Source organism: Pezoporus flaviventris, unplaced genomic scaffold (assembly GCF_033815535.1).
Source record: "Pezoporus flaviventris isolate CSIRO_AGI_PZ_B2104156 unplaced genomic scaffold, CSIRO_AGI_Pfla_v1 ptg000005l, whole genome shotgun sequence".
In the NCBI taxonomy this organism is placed as follows: domain Eukaryota; kingdom Metazoa; phylum Chordata; class Aves; order Psittaciformes; family Psittacidae; genus Pezoporus; species Pezoporus flaviventris.
The window spans coordinates 20,654,916-20,677,748 of record NW_026892553.1 but is presented as its reverse complement, the minus strand read 5'-3'; the positions used below and the strand labels follow the sequence as shown (position 1 = coordinate 20,677,748).

General features: G+C 43.7%; 2 protein-coding genes across 10 annotated transcripts in view; one reads left to right on the top strand and one right to left on the bottom strand.

Annotated features, from left to right (window-relative positions):
- Positions 1-22,833, bottom strand: part of KLHL13 (kelch like family member 13) — a 58,152-nt gene that overhangs the window by 2,814 nt on the left and 32,505 nt on the right. For 8 of the 9 annotated variants that reach the window (XM_061446248.1, XM_061446243.1, XM_061446251.1 and 5 more), the window contains 4 exons: positions 12,329-12,470; positions 11,528-11,660; positions 11,100-11,296; positions 4,512-5,307 (listed from right to left, as the gene is read on the bottom strand). In XM_061446248.1, the coding sequence (XP_061302232.1) occupies positions 4,512-5,307; positions 11,100-11,296; positions 11,528-11,660; positions 12,329-12,470 (1,268 nt within the window). Of the gene's footprint in view, positions 1-4,511; positions 5,308-11,099; positions 11,297-11,527; positions 11,661-12,328; positions 12,471-15,690; positions 15,880-22,833 lie in introns of all 9 variants that reach the window. The other variant, XM_061446252.1, reaches the window with a different exon arrangement.
- WDR44 (WD repeat domain 44) overlaps positions 6,830-22,833 on the top strand; it is an 89,012-nt gene continuing 73,008 nt past the window's right edge. The window contains exon 1 of the mRNA XM_061446241.1: positions 6,830-6,833. The gene's annotated coding sequence lies outside the window, so the exon portion shown is untranslated. The remainder of the gene's footprint in view (positions 6,834-22,833) is intronic.

Genomic DNA, 22,833 nt, shown 5'->3' with positions numbered 1-22,833 from the left:
AGGTTTCCTCCTTGGTATCACGCACGGAAATGCCCTCAAAGGGGGCAGCCACCACTGACCTCTCATTGTCCTGCATTCCCTCAGCAACATAGAGCCCATGTATGCAAGTCACCAATTCAAGCTCCCACATTCACTCAAGGAGATCAGTCCTTCACTGAACACTTCTCCTACAGTCCAGCCTCCTTGTCACCACGTTTCCCACCTCAGCCATTTGAAATGAGCCTGAAGCTGCCCTTCACCTGACACACACCTACAGGGAGAGCCAAGTCTGCACAAGGAAAGGTATAAAAGGCATTCAAGCATTCTTCTAGAATGAAGATGTTTAAAGTCAGGCTTCACTTGGAATATTTCGGTGGTTTTCCCACTTGATAACCTGCAGACTTTGCTCCCCACCAAGGACCTGCACAGCCACAAAGCCAGTGAATGCTGGGGACAACCTCTTGCCCAAATAAAGGTATAGGCACAAAGAACCAATCCCATAAATGACACCTAAATTAAAACCATGAGTTGTATTTGTGTGCTGCCATCTCGACACCACATGCAGAATCTGCCCAAAATAAACCTTTCTTGAACAAATTATTTACCCACTGCAATATTCTTTTCAGAAAAGGGAAGCTCCTTTCTACTCTGCTCTATTTAACAGGCAGAAGAAAACAAAGATGGGCAGAAATTCCAAGGACAGAGAAAACCAGATTCGATGTGCAAGTAATTATAGGTGTCCCAGCTCCCCCTGGGAGCAGACCCTGCTGACCTGCTGCTTGCTGCACCCAAATCAACATTCTGTCTGCTTGCACCAAAACAAAGGCATCTTCTGGCCCACAGTGCTTCCAGTCAGGCGCTGAAGTGAGGAGCTTCCATGTCTGATACACAGTGAGTTCAGGAAGAGCAGAGTATGTGAAAAGCAATGGCAAAGCCAGCCACAACCAGATCAACAGGATGTTAATACTGGACAACCACTCAGCTCACTCTGCACTACAGATTGCATTTAAGAGAGAAACCCCCGGCAAAGATCACTTTAGCAAGAGAAGATTAACACATGCAGACGCTGGTACACACTGCTGCCATCACTATCACCACATCATAAAGACTTCAGTTGTCTGAGAGAGGATGACATTGAGTCCAAGATCCCTCACTGTCTGATATGGCTTCAACACTCCCTTGAACACTGCCAGTACACTTGAAGCACAGTCTGACAAAACTGTTTGACACAATCCTGTTTGACACAATCCTGTTTGACAGTATTTCAGACAAACCACCTCAACTCCAACCTCAAATCTACCCCACAGCACAGTGCTGGTCACTCAAGCTGATAAAAGCCTCCTGTTTTCTTTGGTTGTTCATGGAGCCATCTCCCTGTTCCCTTGCAAGGTCATTCCATTGCTGCTTGGACAACATCTCCCTCCACACTGAAAAGGAAACAAGCATTTAAAATTCCAGCTGTTAAAGGTGCCCACCAATTGCAGAGAGTCACGAGGAAGGTCTATACATCATGTGCAGACAGAGCACAGCTCACAGGCACAAAGGAACTGCCACTAGACTGAACCTAAGTGTATGTCCTGTGTGGCAGGAGACTGCTGGATTCATCCTCCCAACAAGCATGAATGACTCAAATCAGCTTTATTTATGTTTGACAGTGAAACACCTGATCTGTTCATTACCATAACCCAGGGAGGACAGCCCTCATCTTAACAGACTAAAGCAACCTCAAAAAGACACAAAGCTTTGGCAGTCCCAAGGGATGCTCAGCCTGCACTCATTTTATAGTACCAGCTGTGATGCTATTTGAGGAGAACAAAGATATTTAGCACTTCTCTGTCAGTAGCTTCTAATGTGTCTTGAGGTTTCTTACAGCAGCACTTAGCAACAACGTGTGATGTCCCAAAGCCAAGGTCTTCATTTTGGTCTATTCTTTCTATAATGCAACTTGCTTCTGTAGAACTCAAAGCCGATTTGATTAAATTAAACAGAGTCCTGAGTAATTCTGTTCTTAACACAGCAAGGAGCCACTTCAAAATAAGGGATAATCCAGTTCCAACCCTCGGCCATGGGCAGAGACACCTTCCAATAGAGCCAGTTGCTCCAAGCCCCACCACAGCTCAGTTCATCTCCAAGATCCATTCACCACAGAGCGACGTGCACCACACGTGTGCACATCCACTCCTCTTTACCAATGAGCCCAAAGTTCCCCAGTGGCACGTGCTGTTCAAACAGCAGCCATTATTGCCACCAAAGCACATCCTGCTGAGGTGGAAAGGGGTATTTACAAGGTTCTCAGAAGTTTAAAGACATGAACACGCTTCTGGGAAGGCTGCAGAGAGGGTCTCAACAAAGTGAAATCGTCATTGCAGAAAATGGCAGGAGAAAAGGAAAGAAAGAAATTCATTTTAGTAACTTTAACCCATTGTCCCTTTTCCATAAGAGCTGATCTTCCGGAAAGCTGAATTCAGGTTTGGGGAATTTTTCTTCTCTAACAAGAGATTGAAATTAGTTTGAACCCAAGGGCAACTTCTTTAATACCTGTCCAACACATATCTGACCTTCTCTGCAAAGCTTGAGAGTTTCTCTCATCTGAAGAGAAGGGGAAGTTGAAGCTGAATTTCATCCTTCGGCTGTCAAGGTTTATGAAAGAAACATGAAAATGCAAAGTGACTTGCTTCACAATTAACAGGAAAACAGAAGCAGCCCCAAATCAAAGCATCAGACAGCTACAACATGTAGCATTTATAGAGTGCTCTTCCCCCCAGAATGATCCAGTGACGTTTCTCAGGGCTGTGGAAAGCACTGCAGCATTTTAATGGGCTTTTTACAGCAGAGTTTCAGACAGGTGATAGATTTTGTATTTTAATTAAAGCTGCAGAAGAGCTGAGGTCAGCAGAATGACACTGCTTCATCTCACTGAAGAAGAGCACTGCACTTGGAGCCGGCTGCACACACAGCACTGCCTCAGGGACACTCTTATTTCATATTGATTTGGTCAGACTTGAAACTTTTTCACAGACACTCTAATAAACCTGCTCTGTTTCACTGGTGCAGGACACAGGGGCAGCAATCTGGTTATCTGCCATCAATTCATACCATTAGCAAACAGCTTGATGAAGGGCAGGTTTTCTGATGCTCAAGATAAAGATCAAGACACATCAGTTTGTACATTTGGTATCCTGTTTGCTGTGAGGATGTAAAGTGACATGTAAGAAAAACCTCAGGATCTGCATCACAACATGGCTGTGTAGAGAAAACAAGTTGCTGCAACACAGTTTCCCTTGGTTTTTGGAAACAGGAGGCATTTTTAAACATCCCATTTCATCAAACATTAGAATGGATTTTCAACTCCTAGCAAACCCAGCCCAGTTTGTGTAGTGGAAGCAATGCACTATGTTTCCTAAGACAGACTGTGATATGATCATGAAACAAAGTGCATGTGTGAATGACTGAGACGGATTCATTAAAATAGTCACAGATGCTGCAGCATAGATTAGGTTCCGTGTTGTTTCTATTAAACACATTTCCCATTGCACTTGAAGATCTCCATGTGTTTCTAACAAATACATCTCAGCAGCAAGAGCTGCTTGCCACAAAGACTTGACAAGACACAGTTAAGTATTGGGCTGAAAGCAGCAAACAAAGTAACATTACATCTGCTTTAGATATAATATTATGCTAAAATCCAAAGCAAGATGACTGCAACATTTCCATTTTAAAGCACAAATTTACAACTGATTGTACACTCCGAGAGCTGACTGCAAATGTAACCCACTATGGCTCTGGAAAACGCAGTGCATTAACACAGAACATCCTCTGTAGACTTCTGTTACATTACAAGTTACCATCTACTTATTCTTTGTTTCCAACCACATTATTTTCCCAAAATCAATGTTTTGGGGTATTTTTTTGTCAAGTAAAACAAATCATCATTTGCAAGGGGGAAAGGAGGCAGCAGGACAGGGTCACATCAACAACTACGTAGTCTCAAAATCACAGGGAAGGTATTTTCAGTAATTAAGAAGTGCAGAATGTCAGGAGAGCCGAGCCTCAGGGATCTGTGACTGACACGAATCACCCAGTCACCAGCCTTCCAAAATGACTACTCCAGAAAAGCTGCACCCTTCACCCACCAGTGAGTTTCAGTCAGGAAGTCAGGATTCACTCAGGACTGAAACAAGTGGGTTTGGTTTCTTAGCTGAAGTCATGATGGGTTTTGTATGCATTTGCTGTACACACACTTACACATGCAGCCACAGCCTTACTGCGTGTTTGATGCTAAAGATGAAGACACTGGATATTACACATCAATACACAAAGTACACGTATCTGGAATTTTTGTTGTGGAAGCCCTCCTGAAATTAACACTAACAGTATCCAGACACATTTCTCTCTGCATTTGCAGTATTTCCAGACAGAAGGTGCCCAGCAGCACCTTCCACTCGTGTCCTCTCCACCCATTCTCAGGGCAGCATAGCATTTCCATGCCAAAGAAGCAAGGGCAGAAGCCATGCTTCGGGAGCAGCACTCACCTAGCTCACCCGCTGCGTTGCGACCACCGACTGCATACAAATGTCCTTTGAGGGCACTTAGGTGGAAGAAGGTGCGCTTCTCATTTAAAGATGCCACTTGCATCCACTTGTTGTAGCGAGGATCAAATCTGAAGACCGTGTCAACCGCCGTCTTCCCTTTTGTGTCGTAATTGCTCTGTCCCCCAACCACGTAAAGGAAGTTTCCGATCACGGCGATGCCATGCTGGTACCTTGGTGCATCCATGGGAGCCAAGGACTTCCATTCGTGGGCCTTCTCGTCATACATCCGGAGCTCCTTGCTGACAACCAGCTGCTGCCTTAGCACCCCCCCCAAGGTCACCAGGTGAGTGCTGTCCGACCGAATGGCAGTTCTCTCTGACTGCATCACCGGCTGCATGTACGGCATCATTTGGTAATTGCTGGCTTCCAAAAGCAAGTTTACACAGGTATTGTCAGTCCTCATGAAGTCCACTGTCTGAACATAGTTAATAAGATCCTGGGGAGTCATCAGTGGAAACCTGATGTTCTTCATCAGCTTCGCAGCGTACTCCATCCGGGGCTCCTCATACCGCAGCCAGCGACAAGCTGCCTTGAAGAGCTCGAGTTCAGTGCAGTGCTTAAGGCTATTACTTGAAAGCACAAAGGCAAGACGTTCAAAGGGGAGTTTCACAAATTCACCAGTACTTAATAACGCCGGGAAGTTCTTCAGGATGAAGTTATTAACATATTTATCCACTTCCGTGAGGTTGTATGTGTTGGCAATGCGCCCAACCTCCACACAGTTTTCCAAGGAAACCTGTCAAGTAAACAGACATAGGAATCAAAACACTTCCTTAATTCGGTGTCTCAATGACAATGTAGAATGTAATGAATACTATAGAATCAGCAGCATTTCAATGCTTCACAGTGCTCAAGGTGACTTACACATGAGCAAATAAATGTTCAATGTGATGTGGCAATATTCATGGCTGCAAGGGGAGACCCAACCTACACCTTCTTTTGAAGGAAGAAATGAGGCAAGTAAAAAATAGCTGATCTATGTTGTGTCAAATGCATTATACAGTGCTGGTACAAAGCAATTATACAGCACTTCATCTTTGAAAAGCTCTGCAAACATCTTTGAGACAGACACATGGAAAATACAGTTAAAGGAGAACTGATCAGCCCAAGGTTACACAGAATAAAGGAAAAGTAGGTCTTGCCATGGGACATTTTCTAACGTTATTAAAAATGCGTTGTCATAATGCAGCCAAAGACGCATTTCAGACAACCTATTTACAGCGTTTAATCCCATGAATACATTCCTTAGAAATGACCAAAATTAGATTTTTAGTAAATCAAGATAGTGCTCTTACAGAATATGCTCAACATTCAATACATGTCAAAGTTCAGGCAAAGGCAGGGATTTTATAGAGCAGTTGTAAATAGCATTATTATTTTTAAATACTCAACCTAGGAGGATTTCCCCTAGAAATACCCAGCACATGAACCACTTCAGCTGTATGGCTCACCCCTCATTTAATTCAACACCTGGGTGACCATCTCTTGGTGACCATCTCTTTCACACTATTGCGGCATCTACCTTTCTTACATCTTCAGCTCCTAAATTTCTAACGTCACTCGGGCCCTAAGGCTGAGGGAGGAAATCGACTGCAGGAAAGGGATATAACTTTAAGCAGGTCTTCCCTGTAGCCAGCCAAGTGATTTCAGCCAGCTTGATGGTACATATGCAGGGCAAGTCCACTTCCAAATGCTTCTTGCTGATTATTGCAGACTTTTAGCATTCAATCCTTATTCTAACCCAAGCCCCATTTACAGATGTATTTTCTAGCCTCTGTGCACATCAATCTTCCTCAAGGTCAATGACTTCCACAACTTTGTGATTCTCATTACATCTGCAATGCCCAAAGAATTTAAGCTTCCAAATCTCATGGTTATTTTTAAAAAGATTATAACAATTGAGGACTATGACCTGACTGCAGCCTAAGGATGCACAAACCTTCAAGTGACCTTCTGGGCATGACAGAGATTACAAGATTTAAATACTGTATAACTCAATCTGATCACTGCCCTTTAATACTACACAACTTCAGGGTCTAATGAGTATGGGAACAGGAGATTTTCTTTAATTCACTAGAAACTGATTTGCATTAGGCCATCCGAGGTCTTCGCTCACACATCCCAAAATGCCTTTAGAAAGTCAAAGGTTCAAATCTTCTTCTTCATCTCCAGGAACAGCAATCCTGTAATCAGGTCCTATCTATAATGAACGTGTGCAGACTGCCAAGAGTTCTTATTACAAAAATATGTGTGCAAGATACAGATGGAAATCATTTTTGTATTGCAAGACAGACCATACTGTTTATATCAAAATACGATGACATCAGCCAGCAGTGACCTATAAAACATTCACTGATGCTGAAGAAGCTTTTTTTACTTTAACTGTTTGAGTCTTCGTCAACCTCATTTCTGTACATTTCAGTTTAGGATTTTTAATTTAGAGTCACAGAACGGTTTGGGTTGAAGGGACCTTAAAGCTCATCCAGCTTCAACAACCCCTGCTACAAGGCACGGACATCTTCCACTAGAGCAGCTTGCTCCGAACCTGGCCAACCTGGCCTTGGTCCACAGTATTCAGGTTGCAGTGAGGCACTTAGACGTACTGCAGGACACATGCCTGTTATGAAGTGCCCAAGCACACACCTAGTTGCTGTATTATCCTCATCATGTTATACTGTAAATCTATGCAATGGAACGCAATCCTGGAATACTTACATTTAAGAAATGTATTGACATTTTATACACAGTCGATGACTGAAGAACACGGTATCAGCAGTTTCTGATCACCCCTAATTCTTAGAAAATTCACTTTATATTGCCTTAATTAAGGCACTGGAATTGTACCACACTCAGGGTTGTTATTTCCATACTATGACTGCAAGTACTCCATTGTGCACTTTGGCTCACTAACAAATGCCAGCACTCACCTCCAATCGAGGTACCATATCAAGTATCTTCTTAAATGTTACTTTCCTTGGCAAAAGTACTATTACTAATTTCACTGTGCTCTAACATAACAATCAATGTACCAGGCTAAATGATATTGCAAAGACTTCATAGTCATAACAACATATACTCTAGAGATTCAAGTCCTGAGCCAAGAAATCATCCTTCATAATGAAATGCAATAGTTACTTTGACTTAAGTATTCAAAATTGGGCAGCATTCAAGTACAATAATGCTAAACACTTAAATACTTCAGTTACTCAAGTGTCAATTTAAAAACCAATAAACAAAAAACCCAACAGTTTGCCTATGCTTTGGTACCTGTGAGAGGCACAGAATGGTTCTCTATGGAAATCAGTCAATCCAGAGCTCATCGACAACCAGAAGGAAGCACTGCTTCTGGAAATCCCACTGAGGTGAATGGGAGGAGTGGAAATGTAAGCCTGGCTGTAGAGCGAATCCAGGAACTATAGATCCTTGCACAGGATGACCTAAATGCTGCAACTGGTCAAACAGCTCAGCAGCTTCAGGAGAAATGAAGGATTTTACATGAACCCGATTTGATTTGGGCTTTGTTAAGCAGAGTTGCTCAGTCACACTGCTCACTGGAACTGCTCACTACAGAGCAGAAGTCGAAGTTCTAGAAAACACTAATAAGCTTTCACAAAAGGACAGATGAAGGCCAGCACAGCGTTACTGCAGCCTGAGAACCCAAGTGCAAAAGCCAAAGGATTTCCGTGAGAAAGCAGATGACTTCATTCACTGCAATTTGAAGGCATCAATTCCTAAGCTCTGCTAAAACTTCACCGCCTACAACATGCTACATAACTGGCCACAGAGCAAAATGAGAACCTTAGAGGACTGCAGTAAATGACAGGCACAGAAAATCAAGCCCTCGAGACCATTGAGGTGTCTGTTTCAGTGACTGTTAGACACTGGAGCACTTCAGATGGTGCTTCAGGGGGTCTAAGTTTAATAGAGCTTGCATTTCCTTGAAATCCTCAATTCTTCTGTGGGCTCCCTTACAGGAAGTCCAGAAATAACAACACAGAAACTTGACCAGCATCAGTCGTACCCTCACATCAGAAAAGGCGAGTTGCTGGTGGCTGGCAGAGCCTTGACGCTGCATCCCACACTCCCACAAAACTGAGACCATTTTGCTCCACCCTCCTTCACCAAGTTCCTGGGACAAGACAGGACTCCCAAATATTGACTCCAAATATTAGCCAATTTGCCAGTTATCATAGAAAGGTTTTTTGCTTGGAAGAGACCTTTAAGCTCATCCAGTTCCAACCCCCTGCCACAGGCAGGGACATCTTCCATTAGACCAGGTTGTCCCAAGCCCCATCAATGATCACAGCAATGGGCTATTTGACAATAGGGGTGCAAATGCAGAACACATAAAAGATCACTTACAAATCAACTACAACATACACCATTCTCTGAAGGTCTCGCTATGGTTTACACAAATTAAGCTGTTACCTTACGCTTATGTTTTCCTTTGTAAATATTTCCAATCTCCTCTTCTGAAGTAACACAGTTATATGATGTTTGACATAAACTGACTTCTATAATCTCTTTAATAATGGACTCCCAAGACAATTAAGCATGTGTCTGAGAATGGTCATGTCAGCTCTTGGATGCTAATGTCAGCAGAAATAAGCTCAAGACTCACTCTGAAAACTCATTTAAATTACAGAAATGCTTCAAAAATGGCACGAAACCAGTAGAACAGGGAATAATCTTTGTCCAACTCAGACATGGTAATTAAAATGACAAAGACCCAACCATTTGCTCACCAACTCTTGTTCCTGTTCCAACAAATTCAAAAGCACAGTCAAAAATTCTTTATACGAGGATGCTGAGAACACAAGCACGCTCACAGCACAAACTTGGCTTTGTACTTCCTCTACACTTACACAGTGGATGAGATTGTGTCCCCTCAGACACTGGTATAAATCAAAGTATTTCAGAGAGAATCCATAAAATTAAGAGAATGATCTTAATGAACCTTCCAATACACAGCGTCAAATCAGACGCTTCTTACTTGAACCAAACCAGTGACTGAGTCAGCATCAGAAGATCAAGAAGCTTCAGAACACAAGGCTTTCCTAAGCAATGAAAAAAAAAATATCCCAAATCACACTATTTAAGAGGAAAGCAGCTCTTTCCCCAGGAAAGCAAAATCAAGCAGGAGCTGCCCTACCCAGTGAAGGGGCAACACAATGTCCCTGGGGCTCATTCACTCCAGGGGAAGGCTGCTCCAAAGCCCCAGTTCAAAACACCACTGAGACTCTATTCCAAGCTGGCACTTATGCAGATGCATCTTCTGGCAAGGGAAAAGTACACTAACACAGAAGCAGCACCGGGAATACCTGCTGCTTTATTTCTCATTACAGATTAGCAGAAAGCTGAATTCCAAATATTATAATTCACATTGAACTCACCAGTTTCCCTGTTCCAGGGAAGGTAAGATTCCCAGTGAGATATATAAGCAATTAACATCTGCAAACCTCCAGGAAGCATTAGCAATAAGGCCAAAGTGTTTTCTCTAGGCAGAAGTGCTTTGACAGCAGAGCAGAGCTCTTACATAAAGTCATACAACCACTTGGGTTGGAAAAGACCTTTAAGCTCATCCAGTCCAACCCCTCCCCAGCACTGCCAAGGCTGCAACTAACCCATGGCAGTGAGGGCCTCGGCTCCACGGTGTGTGAACACTTGCAGGGATGGTGACTCCCTGTCTCACAATCCCTATAATAAATAAAAATGAACAGGGCAACTCTAAACCATAGACTGGACTACACTGGAACTACACAAAACAGCTTTGCAGGGCAAGCTTTTTATTCGCTCCTATTGCGCAAAAGCAATCATGTTACGTACGTATTATTCCTTTAACTACCCGTTATTGGTAGAGGGGAGGAGGAGAGGATTGCTACTTTGCGGCTATCCCCTGCTTACAAAAGCACTTATTTTGGTGATTGTGAAACAGTATTTCCCAGTAGGCATTCAAAGGCATTTTTAGTTCTAGCAAAATATGGCAATCAACATAAAACCCTTACAGATCCTTCTCTCATATAACCAACGTTTCTGTATCATCCCTATAGAGGATACATCATTCTAAAGGACCGTAAGCAAGCTCACTGGTTTACAAAGAAGATGTAAAGATCATCACAGAGACCATTACAATTGAGGGCTTCATTCCTCAAAGCAAAAAGATTTCAAGAAGTGCATTAACAGGGAGCAACAGCACCTTACTCTCCTATTATTTTTATTGTTGTTTAGTTTAACTCACTGAGTAGCTTTCTTATGGAAGGATCTGAAGGGTGAGGGCATCTACTAATGAATCTGGGAGCTGTGAGGATCACCACTGCAATCACACAGAGGAATTAGAAGAATTTTAATGTGATATAATTTATATCAAACTCAAACTGTAAATGCTACTCAGGAGAACAGCTACAAAGCAAGCTTGTCCTCTGTGAATCCAAATGGTGAATTATGGCAAGTTTTAGATTTCACTTGAACTGTTAAAAACCATACTGAGGCTTTAATCATTATAAGTGTGAAACAAGGCATAATTCTTACCCCAGAGATAAGAAACACTTTACAGAAGTCCAAAACAGGTAAAATCTGCAAAAAACTGGCAGCTTCCAGGGTGTCCTGAAGGTTGTCCATGTTAAGGGAAAGTTTTGCAGTATAAATGAAATCAATGATCTTCTTTAGGCCTATTTTATTCACACCATGAAGCTTAATGCACATTAAATCCTGTTCCTTCATTCCTCCTGAAAAAGACATGGAGGTAGTAGGTTGATCTGATCATTTTGATTGAGTTCATCAACTTAGATAAAATCCAAATAGAACTTTCAAGTTCAATTTAGAAGCCCAGATGCCACCCAACCACACAGAGCTGCCTGCAGTCCTGGACCGATTCACACAACTCTTAACATGTTTCAGAGCCACTGCTGGGACAAATCAGGGGGAGCAGCATGTGGTACTTCAACAAAAATCCCCACCTGTGAACATGGCCTTGAAGTAGTCACTGGCAGAAGCCATCATTGCTCTGTGGACTGGGAACACTTCATCGCCATCCCCCGGGACAAGTGTCACATCACAAAGCAAACCTTCCACCCGCAGCTGGTCAAAACCCTGCAAGAAGAGCACAATGCAAAGATCCACTTGATCTGGGAGGAGAGTAGGAATCTCCTTTGTCTCCCTTATGGAAATACTTTGTCACCTTACAACCATAATCTCCAATATATTCAATAATTAATTATTCATTGGAAAACAAGCAATGGCTTGAGCTGGAAGGGACCTTAAAGCTCCTCCAGCTCCAACCCCTGCCACGGGCAGGGACCCCTTCCACTAGAGCAGCTTGCTCCAAGCCCCTGTGTCCAACCTGGCCTTGAGCACTGCCAGGGATGGGGCAGCCACAGCTTCTCTGGGCACCCTGTGCCAGCGCCTCAGCACCCTCACAAGGAAGAACTTCTTCCTTATATCTAACCTGAACTTTCCTTGTTTCAGTTTAAACCCATCACCCCTTGTCCTAAATAAAAATATAAAGTAGAATAATTGTTATTATTTACTAGACATGGCTGAGGAATGCAAAGCACACCGGGCAGCTTCATTCTCCAAGCTGCTGGTAAAAGTGAACCCTTTAATTCCAGGAGAAGTTCCAGGACATGCCTGCCTGTGGGCATTGCCAGCACTGCCTAATGTCCATTATTTTGTGAGGCTTTTTAGGAATTACTGGTCTATTGAGAGGAGCAGCCCAAATTCTGCTGCAGATCCACAGTGACACAAGAGTATTTACATACCTGTAATACCACAGAACTGTGAGTGTTGCTGGTGAAAAACCGCGTGGTCCCTGTCTTCGAAGACTGTAGATGGGCAGAGACGCCCATATCGCTGCTGCCAAGAGACACTTTCATATGAGGATCCTCCTCTTCCACCAGAGATCTGAGGAGATCAGAACAAAGAAGCCTTAAGCCCAAACTCATTGTCATTCAGTGCTCTTGCGTACTAAACCCACAGTCTTCTGGATTGGACTTGGTGATCTTAAAGGTCTTTTCCAACCTAGCTGATTCCCTGAAGCATACATAACAGCACAAGTCAAACATCGGCAGATGACGGACTCAGTCCATAGTGGTCCCCCCTTCAGCTGATCTAGGAAAGTGAAGCATTAACAGCATTAAATTAGCATTAACAGCTAATTAAATTAGCTGAAATGATATCTACCCCATGCACATCGTTTCATTCCTACGTGTGCTTCCACTATTGTAGGATTCTTGCAGGGCCTTCATCCAGAAAAATCCCAGATGGCCAAGGAAAGCTAAAAGATTGAAAGTCTCGTTGTAATATCAAAGTTCAGTAATTTCACTCTCAATGGCTTGTGTTATCTTGCTCAAGTATGAACATAATATATATAGCAGAGTTTCGAGCTGTAACTCTCAGCTAACCCACAACAACTCCTTCCTTAGGACATCCAGTATCCTGCTTCTGCAGGCAACCACTTCAGCATTTTTAAGTTAAAACGTGTTAGTGTGAAGTCAACACTTCTGGTTTTCATGCCAAGCAATTCCTGTCCCCATCTAGATGGGAAGGGCTAATTTTAGGTAGAACTGTTCTGGAATTGCTGCGCTATTTTTAGCCTTCCATTTTAATCTTGAGATGCAAATGAGATTTGTATAAAGAGATCTGCATATGAGAGTCCAGCTCCCCTACGCTGCCACTATTATAAATAGTGATCATCTCCAGAAATATTAACGACAACCACTTCCCGTCACTGCTGTGATCTAATGCACTGTTAGCACTGCACTGTGGTATAATGCACATACACACAAACATTAGCAAACAGAAGCTGCTCATCCACAGACGAGGGCAGCTTCGTTACTCAGAAAGACTCCACATTTCACAAAGGATTCACGGCACTTTGATACAATTGCTGGATCAGATTGTCAAGATTTAAATGTGCATGTTCAGACACTGGCCTCCAAGGCGGTTTCAGAGATCACTGTCAGTAAGTGGCAGGAATGTGCTAAAACTCCCCCCAGCCCATTTACTTAAGGACAAATTGGGGATTTGAGGATGAAAAGTAAATTTCATATTTCCAAGCCCCAAATAGGTTCTGTTTCCAGAGAAAACACAGCCCCCCCCCCCCCTTCTTTGGGAATATGGACTACACAGAGCAGCTTCTGAAACCCACGTTCCCCTGAGAGCACTGATGTGCCTCGTTCAAACCCACAAGGACATAAGGTCAGCTACGTAATGTGCTCAGAACAAATTCACCATCCAACAGCGCACACGGGTTTCAAGCAGGGAGATTTTATGCACACAGACATAACAACAGACTGCAGGAACGAGGGAACATCCAAAGAGCTCTGACTTTGAACGCAGCAACCCTGTGCTCACACATCTGAAAGGAATTCACAAATGTGGGTGTACTGCAGCATGCAAGAACCATGTCCTTTTGGAAACAGAATTATCTACTTTAGAAAGCAAATCCATAGTGTAATTGAAATACTGTTATACAGGCTGCACCTGAGCTCTCCAAACTACCTTTGGCATCCCACAAACGCAGCCAAGGATGGAGCCCTGCAGCAAAGCAGTTGCTGGCTCTGTTCCCTTTGTTCTGGGGTGGTTTGGGGCTTTTCGTTGTTTATTTGTTTTAGTTTTAATCCAATCACATCAAGGGAAGAGCCTGACATAACTTCAAAGGATACCCAGGCTCTAAATCTGTACGCGTCTTTCTGAGGAGAAACAGAAGATAACATGGGAAGACTTGTAAGTGTGGGTGGGAAGGAAGCACAGCTCCAACTAGCCTGGACCTGACTGTGTGCTCCTGAAATGTCAGGTCAGATCACCATTACACCGAGGGGCTTTTCAAACACTGTTTATGAACTCAGAAGGAAACAGAAGATGTACACGTAGGTTAAAACCATTAGGAAAATAACCATACAAGTAAACCGACCCCCTCGCTGTTTGGAGTGGGGGTTTTACCATACTTGCCTATGCCCCACGCTACTTCAGCTCCTGACAGCCAGCAGACTTCCTAACCTGTACAAAGCCCTTCACCAGGATCCATCTGGTCCAAGAACAGCAGTGAGAATGGAAGTGTTGTACCGAACAGGCCACATTGCACAAAACCTCCCAAGCTTTGTCCTCAGTGGTCCTTTACAGAACCAGAGAGTACCACAGATTTCAAAGGACTCGCAGTACTTGTCAGCACACCCTTGACATGTTAGGTGTGGCTACAACATGGCACTTCTCTGCCTCATTTTCAGTCCATCCCAGGCAGTTGTCTTATGCCCACAGCACACACGTCAGCTCAGCAGCTCCCATCTTGATGCTCTCCTGCAGAAGAGATTGCCACAGAATCCCAGATGGGTTTGGGTTGGAAGGGACCTTAAAGCTCATCCAGTTCCAGCCCCCTGCCACAGGCAGGGACACCTTCCACTGGAGCAGGTTATTCATAGCCTTACAGCTTCCCCATTTGGGAAGGCCAAGCACTGTTTTCCATCAAGGGCATTAATCGCACTAAGAGCTGGCGAGAGCGCACTGATCCTGCGATCCAGCCTTGGGACGCTCACCAGGAGTGACCAGTTTGTCAGAGGCTTTGTTCCTCTTTCAGCATTTATCTTCACACAAGCAGAGAACCCATCTTTGTAAGACACAGTGAAAACCCAGCAGCTCCTCCACACCGTGTTGGTACCAGACACAAAGCAAAGGCAACACCCGAGCACTGCATCGCACACAAGAAAAACCCAGAGCTCTGTATTCCAGGAGGATGCCAGTGAGCAACCTGAGAACACACAGATTGACCTGAGTATCTACAGGACTTGTGTCGTTCACTGCTTCCAGTTCTGCAACTATCTCTGCAGGCTGTCTGCAGTGAAGTGTGGAGAAACTGCAGCATGTACCCAGCAGGAGAGCCACTACCCCAGTGACTGGGATGGGACATGAGACCCTGAGCTCAGACCCAGGATGTCAATCCGGCTCCCTCTACCCTTCACTGAAGGCTTCCCCCATCTCTTGTGGGACTGCTATCTGTACCTTCCTGCAAAGGCTGTTGGAAGTATTGGAACCTTCCAGCAAGTACTGACAAATATTTGTTAACTGGCTGGAGTCACAATGGGATGCAAAGACAAACTGCTTTCTAAAGCACTAAGCAAATACTAACCTGTTAAAACGGTCCATATGCACCCAGGTGACCCATGAGGAGCAGGGGTCTCTGGAAACTAAGACAAGTTTTTCCTCTCAACTAGAAGATTCAAATTATGTTGTTGCCATTTTGGATGGAGTTCAGTGGATGAAGGGAATAAAACAGTGTTCAGTGATGATGTTTTCTTCAGAAGTAGCTGAACTCATTCTGATGCAACAGGAACAAGGTGACTGTGAATATTATTAGGAGTTGGTTCATTTACATGGGGAAAGCATTGATCTGTTTGTCAGAGCATAACGCAGCCTTTGAAAGCAAAGGAAGGAGATCAGCCTACAGCTAGGGCTATTTCAGAGTGCGTGTTCTCTGATTTATTTAAAACCCACAGACTTTACATAACTCAGTAAAAGCCTGCCAAAGCCATATTGGCTACACAGTGAATTCTTCATTGGGTGAAGCTCAATAGCTTGTTTTTGAAAGGATTATAACCTTATTTTCTCTGTCAAATTACTGTTCAATGAACCATGACTGCAAGTGCTCTGGTCACTGGTAAACAGCATCTTCAGCAATCACGCCTGGCATGTGCCACTACCCTGGAATTTATCAGCAAACAAAGAACCACATTTCAAGTGCGTATGAAGATATTCTTATTACAGACAAATCTTTCCTATTTTAGGCTTTATCAAAAATGCTGGTGCATTACAGGGCTTTCCTATACACACAGCTATGCATGGATTTTGGTAATGAACCTACTAATGAGAAGGCCAGTGAAATACGATGAAACTTCTATTTACTATTAGATATAGAGTAATTCTTTACTTTGCATGCATAATCTGCAAAGAAGCACCGTACTATGCTTAGTCTGCCAAAAAAATAATGAAAGTATTGATTATTTTTACAGTCTTCTCATTAGGAACAGATGTTAAGCTTGGTGAGTAATGAATTTAGGAATTCCTCAACAAATTACACAGCCACCCAGGAACTCAATAAGCATAACTGATGGAGCGGTACTGCATAGAAGAAAATCTCATAGTGCTTATATTAAGAAATTTAGATAGTAATATAATGTAGATGAACAAATTACACAATCCCAGTATTTCACATAGCTTTCATTCCAAAGCTTCTACCTATACAATTGATGGAAATCCTTATTATCACAGTCACAGAATCCCAGTTTGGGTCGGGAGCCAACCTGTGCCAGTGCCACAGCACCCTCACAGGGAAGAGCTTCTGCCAAAGAGCTCATCTCCAAGCCATTCCCTCTTGTCCTGTCACTACGTGCCCTTGTAAAAAGTGTTTCTATTTACATTTTCAGCCTCTAGTTCATCCGTTAAAAACTGCCTTTAAACTCTTCAGGAAACCCAGTGACACCTAAGGCTGCTCGCATGACACTAGTGCTCATAAGAAAGGAAAAGCCCGACTGCTCTTCCTGACCCTTTGTGCGTATCCCATGGTGATTCAGCTCCTGCCTTCTAGTGATGCTCTTGTCTTCATCCTCCTTAGGGGTCTCCAGCAGCAGGACCTGGATGTCCCCAGAGCAAGGACTATTTTTTTGCTGAACATGTTGCTTGGTCTGTTCAGGGAGGAGTTGACTTGATAGAAATAAAAATGATCTTTTGTCTGTGTGTTCTCTTTCAGCTGGAGTCACGCATCTACTTTAAAATGTGAACTTGCATTCCCTATAGAAACTTTTCCTGTGATTTTTTTTACACGGAACCATTAACAAATTATGGATTTGGGTAGTTTTCTTGGTTACTGTTACCAGAAGGGAATGAAGGTACAAACTCCTGTTAAAAAAGGTAACTTCATTTTCAGAGGGTGCTGAGGCGCTGGCACAGGGTGCCCAGAGAAGCTGTGGCTGCCCCATCCCTGGCAGTGTTCAAGGCCAGGTTGGACACAGGGGCTTGGAGCAAGCTGCTCTAGTGGAAGGTGTCCCTGCCCATGGCAGGGGCTGGATGAGCTTTAAGGTCCCTTCAACCCAAACCAGGCTGTGGCTCTGTGACACAGAACCTTGTTCAACCGGAGCCAAGCTCAAGGGAACCTACTTAAGCTATTCTAGAAGCCAAGTTCTCAAGACTAGTGCGAAACTGCCAAGCTTTTAACCTTTCTTTTCACTGTTATTAACACAGCCAAGCACTTCAGCCACAACCACCTTGACAAAAAGTGTCTGCCCAAGCATGCAAACCCACGATGCCATGAATGCAGCTAGAAACACGCAAATTGAAGGTACAATCGCTGTTCCAAACACCAACAGAGCTGGGAGGAGAGGAGGACAACACAGAAATGAGCCTATTCCCAGCATCACTTGACTCTTTCTGTATCACTCCCTAACAAGGCCACACTGTGATCGAAGGCAGCACAAAAACCAAGTCCCACAAAGCCGGCAGTGGGCAACATCACCAGCTGTTTCAGAGGATTTCCCAAGGGTGAGCACCCAGGAAACACTCTCCTCAAAACTCCTTCTTAAACAACTATCAGAGGTCTCAAGCTGTTTGCAGCATAATTACAGCCTGCTGGTTAATTCAAATTTGTTTTCCCCAGAAAAAAGCAATATTTGGCTCAGTCACTGCTATAAAGCTTTTGTTCCTAACAGTATTTGGTCTCTCTGGGAGCCTTCCTCTCACATCCACATTTCTCTGGTTGACAGAGGGTTTACATTCATTGAGCCATTTGTAGCTCAACTTTGCAGACTCAGATTAATAATGCTAAATTAGAAACAGTTCTCTAATGACTTGTTGCCAAAGTTGGTGTTAGTCTATTGATTCCTACGATCCAAACCAGGAAAAGCAAAGCTAAGCCACATGCTCTGTAGCCTCTACAAAAGAGGCTCCTTCATTACCTTGACACTCAGAAAGGTAAAATCCAGCAGTGTTTGGGGGGTTCCCCAGGTCAGGCTGGACTGACACTGCACATCCCACTCTCTGCCCTTCATAGTCAGTCTTTGGCGTTCAGAAGGCAAGTCATCATTTTAGCTTAATACTGCTGGTGCCTCACAGAACAGTTCAGAACACTCTGAATGCACCAGTGGATCACATTCTACCTGATGGCTCTTTACAGCTGACAAACTGGCAAAGCTGACACTGACAGAACAGGCTGAGGAACTAATCCATGACAGCTCAATGAAGTTGCTTTAGCATGTCATGACATGAAGTCAATATCACAACACTGTGCTACGTAAGAGAAGGTAATTCTCAGGGGCTGTGAGCCCCAGCATCCCCTCTGAAAGGCTGCCCAGAGAAATCACCAGCACTGGGAGGCTTCACAATAATGAGTTTGTGTTTTCCCTTGGTTTTGCCAGTTTATTACTGCAGTGGGATTTCTCTTTGAATAACATACTGAAATACCTATTATTTAAAAAGCAAAAGTCACATCAATAGGCACAAATGAGAATCATATATACAAAATCACCGGGATTAAAAGCAGTCTCCTATTTATAAGATACAAGCCTCTTCTATTCCCCACCTACCCACTGATCTGGTTTTGTGCATTGCCAGTTGATAGAATAGCTGGGGTGACCTGCACATTGATATGAACATGTTGAAATCTGCAACATCTAGGAAGTAACTGCTTAAAATGGGAATGCTGCTGAAGACAGGAGAGCCTGGGCTGGAGTCAAATGCTCGGCAGCCCAACAGAAGGGGTGATTGACTAAAAATGACCAGTGAAGGCAGCAGAAGCACAGAGGGTGGTCCCACAGAAAAGCACTAATAGGGGTGGTCTGATTAATCCTGCGTACACACCTCCTCCCATTTAAGTGCACATCATTGTACAGCATAAATTCAAAGAGCTCGTTGTGGAGCAAATCAGAGATTTGCACGAAGACACAAAGGCATTAACCTATATAACCTATCTAAGCAGCTAATGCTAACACTGATTACTCCAGAGTATTAAGAATTCCTTCTACTTTTCTGCACAGCAACTGATTTCCCACTGCCAGGCAGTTCCCATTAGATAAATTTCACAAACACAGCTCAGGACAGCGTTACAAACCCTTTGATAGCAGGACAGGAATATTGCATTTGTCTGCTAATGTTATTTATGACAACACATGCAAAGGATAGTTTCCACTGAAAATATCCACACGCTATTCCATGTTAAAGGAGAGAAGGCACAGACTTTACAGACAGATTATTCTGCATTAAGGATTTTACTTCTTTTTAACTGAGGCATGCTGGAGGCATGCAGAGGAGCTTTGAAAATAGCATTTTTGCAAGCAGTGTTTTTGCACTATTGAGCTCTTCGCAGATGTCCATCACTGCACTTTAATCTCCAGAGCTCCCACAAACATCATTTCCATCCTTGTCAATAGAAGATGCGCTCAGCTTTGGAAAACCACACAGATGACACTGCTGCTGTGAATAACAAAGAATTCTCTTTGGTCTGAAGAGTGTGAGGTGATGTGACCCATGCATAGTAATTGAGATGCCTAAACAATAACTGGGACCCATAGACAGTAATTAAGAAGGAGGTGTTCCTTCACACCTCCAAGCTGTGTACACAGCCAAATGCCGATCCGTTCCTCACCCTCTCTCAAGCAGGGTGTCTGTTCTCTACCTCTGCTCTTGCCAGGCACCAGGGTTTTTGTTTTAAACACGTGCCTCTCAATACACAGCTATGATGCCAAGGAATAGTACTTCTGCAGCCGGGTATTATTAGTCCTGGCTTTGAGCAGCCTGCTCTAGTGGAAGGTGTCCCTGCCTGTGGCACGGGGTTGGAACTGCATGAGCTTTAAGGTCCCTTCCAACCCAAAGCATTCTGTGACTGTACGATTCTATCACCTAGGTCTGTCCCCACATGGCTGACACAACCACAAATACGATTTCACTAGCAGAGCATAAATTTGCTGTAACAGCTTTCACACTCATTTTAACAAGAGGAATACAGCTTAGCTTCTAAACCCCAATGCCGCACATGTCATGAAACCCACTGGAAAGCAGATTGACAAAGGCACATACAGCACATTCCCAACTTGTGCACTGAGCCAGGTTGCATTACACCTACACATGCTGGTTACACGCCAGTGCTTCAGTCCTAACATGATCTCATTTTGCCTATGCAATGTCACAATCTCCCATCAACTTGGGGAGAAAGCTCAAGATGCTCTGGACCAGTTCTCCCAGAAGCCAGGGTATACCTGTTCCATCAGAGGAACCCTTTGCCCTCCATCTAATATTAAGAGGTACCTCCTGCAGCCAGGATATCCCAAAGTTATCCCTAAAAAGTAACTGGAGGTGAAAAAAACCACCAGCCAAGAGGCAGCGATTCACTGCTGCTCCTTCCCACTGCCAGGAAAGCAAAACCAGACCCAGCAACAGCAGCACTAACAGAACCACATCCTCACTGCAAAGTCATCAGCTCGGCTGCAGCAGGTCCCTCCTTTCACATCCTACCTGGTCACAGGTTTCCTGCAGCAAAAACTCTCTAGGACCAGCTCTTTGAACACCTTCCTCACCTCGGGAACTACCACAAACCCCCTCCCCAGCTGCACAGCCTGAGGACAGTTACCTGCTCTCCAGTGGTACTTTGTACCTGATTCATCCCAGCAGCCAAATGTGTCTGGAACCACCAGTCTCAGCCTTTCCATACAGGGAAACTAAGGCAGAGCTCAGGTGTTGGCTACATGCACCAAATGAAACACTAATCAAACCTGTGTGTCCTGACAAGCAGTTTAAACTCCAGGTAAGGCACTTGTAAATCATAAGCGGGATGAAGCTTGTGAAGTTCAGTGGAACTTTACTAGAAAAACATGAAAAATTGGAATTTCAATGTAGGTACCTCCCAAACCCCCAACCCTTTAAGACCTCTCTGTGTTATGTTTAAAATTATACTACAAATCTATTCTACAAGGTTAAGATGTCAATTATTAAAGTGATCAAAAGCTCAGTTCTACCTTTCTATATCCTAGATCCAATGTACCAAGTACAGGGGTGTTCATCTGTGAATTCAGGAGTTTTATGGTCATTTATTTCCCATCAATACACATCCTGTTTCACACGCCACTTATTCCTGAATCTTTCACCTAAAACATAAGCTTTTTGCCAGTGTTCAGAGTACTACTTCGGAAAGAAAAGTCATGAATATGAATGTGAAAAGCATCGGATCACATGAAACAATAACAAATTTACCGTGATCTCTGCAATGAAGATGATTAATTCCATCACCTGCTTTACTGGTCAACCTAAATTAGATGGGGTGGGTTTAGTCCATATATATCCTTCCTAATCAAATAGGTGCCATTTTGTAATGTTCCTCATTCTTTATAATAAAGCGTATGAATGATTTTCATGTTAGCTTTCAGAGTCCTGCTAATGTCTGGGTTGCGTGCCAGGGAAGAAATGTCTCCATACGCACTGGGATACATGGACTCATCCTAAAAAGGTTCTTTGGGCTGCTGATCACATATTTCTGGTGCTCCAGATAAGCACAGCATCATAGAGTTCAGTGTGATCATTAAACCTGTCCCCACGCTTCGAACACACCGAGATAATCAGCTACATGATCCCGATCAGAAAAGCCAGAGCACACACAGTGCTGGATGAGCAATTTAAAGCGACACAAAAGCAGTGCTCAGTGTCAGCAGCAGACAGAGCAGACCAGGCTCCTTCTGACCTTTCTTGCATTTAGTAAGTATAGTTTAAAAGCCAAAAGCGTAATGTACAACACTGAAGACACTGCTTCCCTGAAACAGGTTTAAAAGCCTCACAACTCCCATCACGACGCTTCCTTTGTATTTAGCCAATATTTTGTAAAAACTCAGGGTAAGGAGCAGTTTACTGGAAATGGCTCATCTTCTGGCAGCCTTAAGCATCCGTGATGCATTCAGTGAGAGGAAAGGCTGAAATGAAGACTCATCCCAAACAGGTTAGCTGTCAAAGCCCAGCCCTTCCCAGCGAGGACAAGAGGGACCCCGCAGCCGCATCAAGCTGTTCCAGCCCCACTTCTCATCCAGGCGATGCACAGCAGCAGCCAAACACCACGATATGCAGAGGACCCCTAAAACCCCCTTTTTACAGCCGAGCCCTTGCAGGAGCTGAAGCAAAAACCTATCTGCAAGATGACAATACAAGCTTAAAAGTACTAAGTAGGTATTGGGCTGGAATATTATCGGAAAGTAATAGTCTTTATAGTCATTTCCGGATCAGGAAATCATCTACACAGCTATTT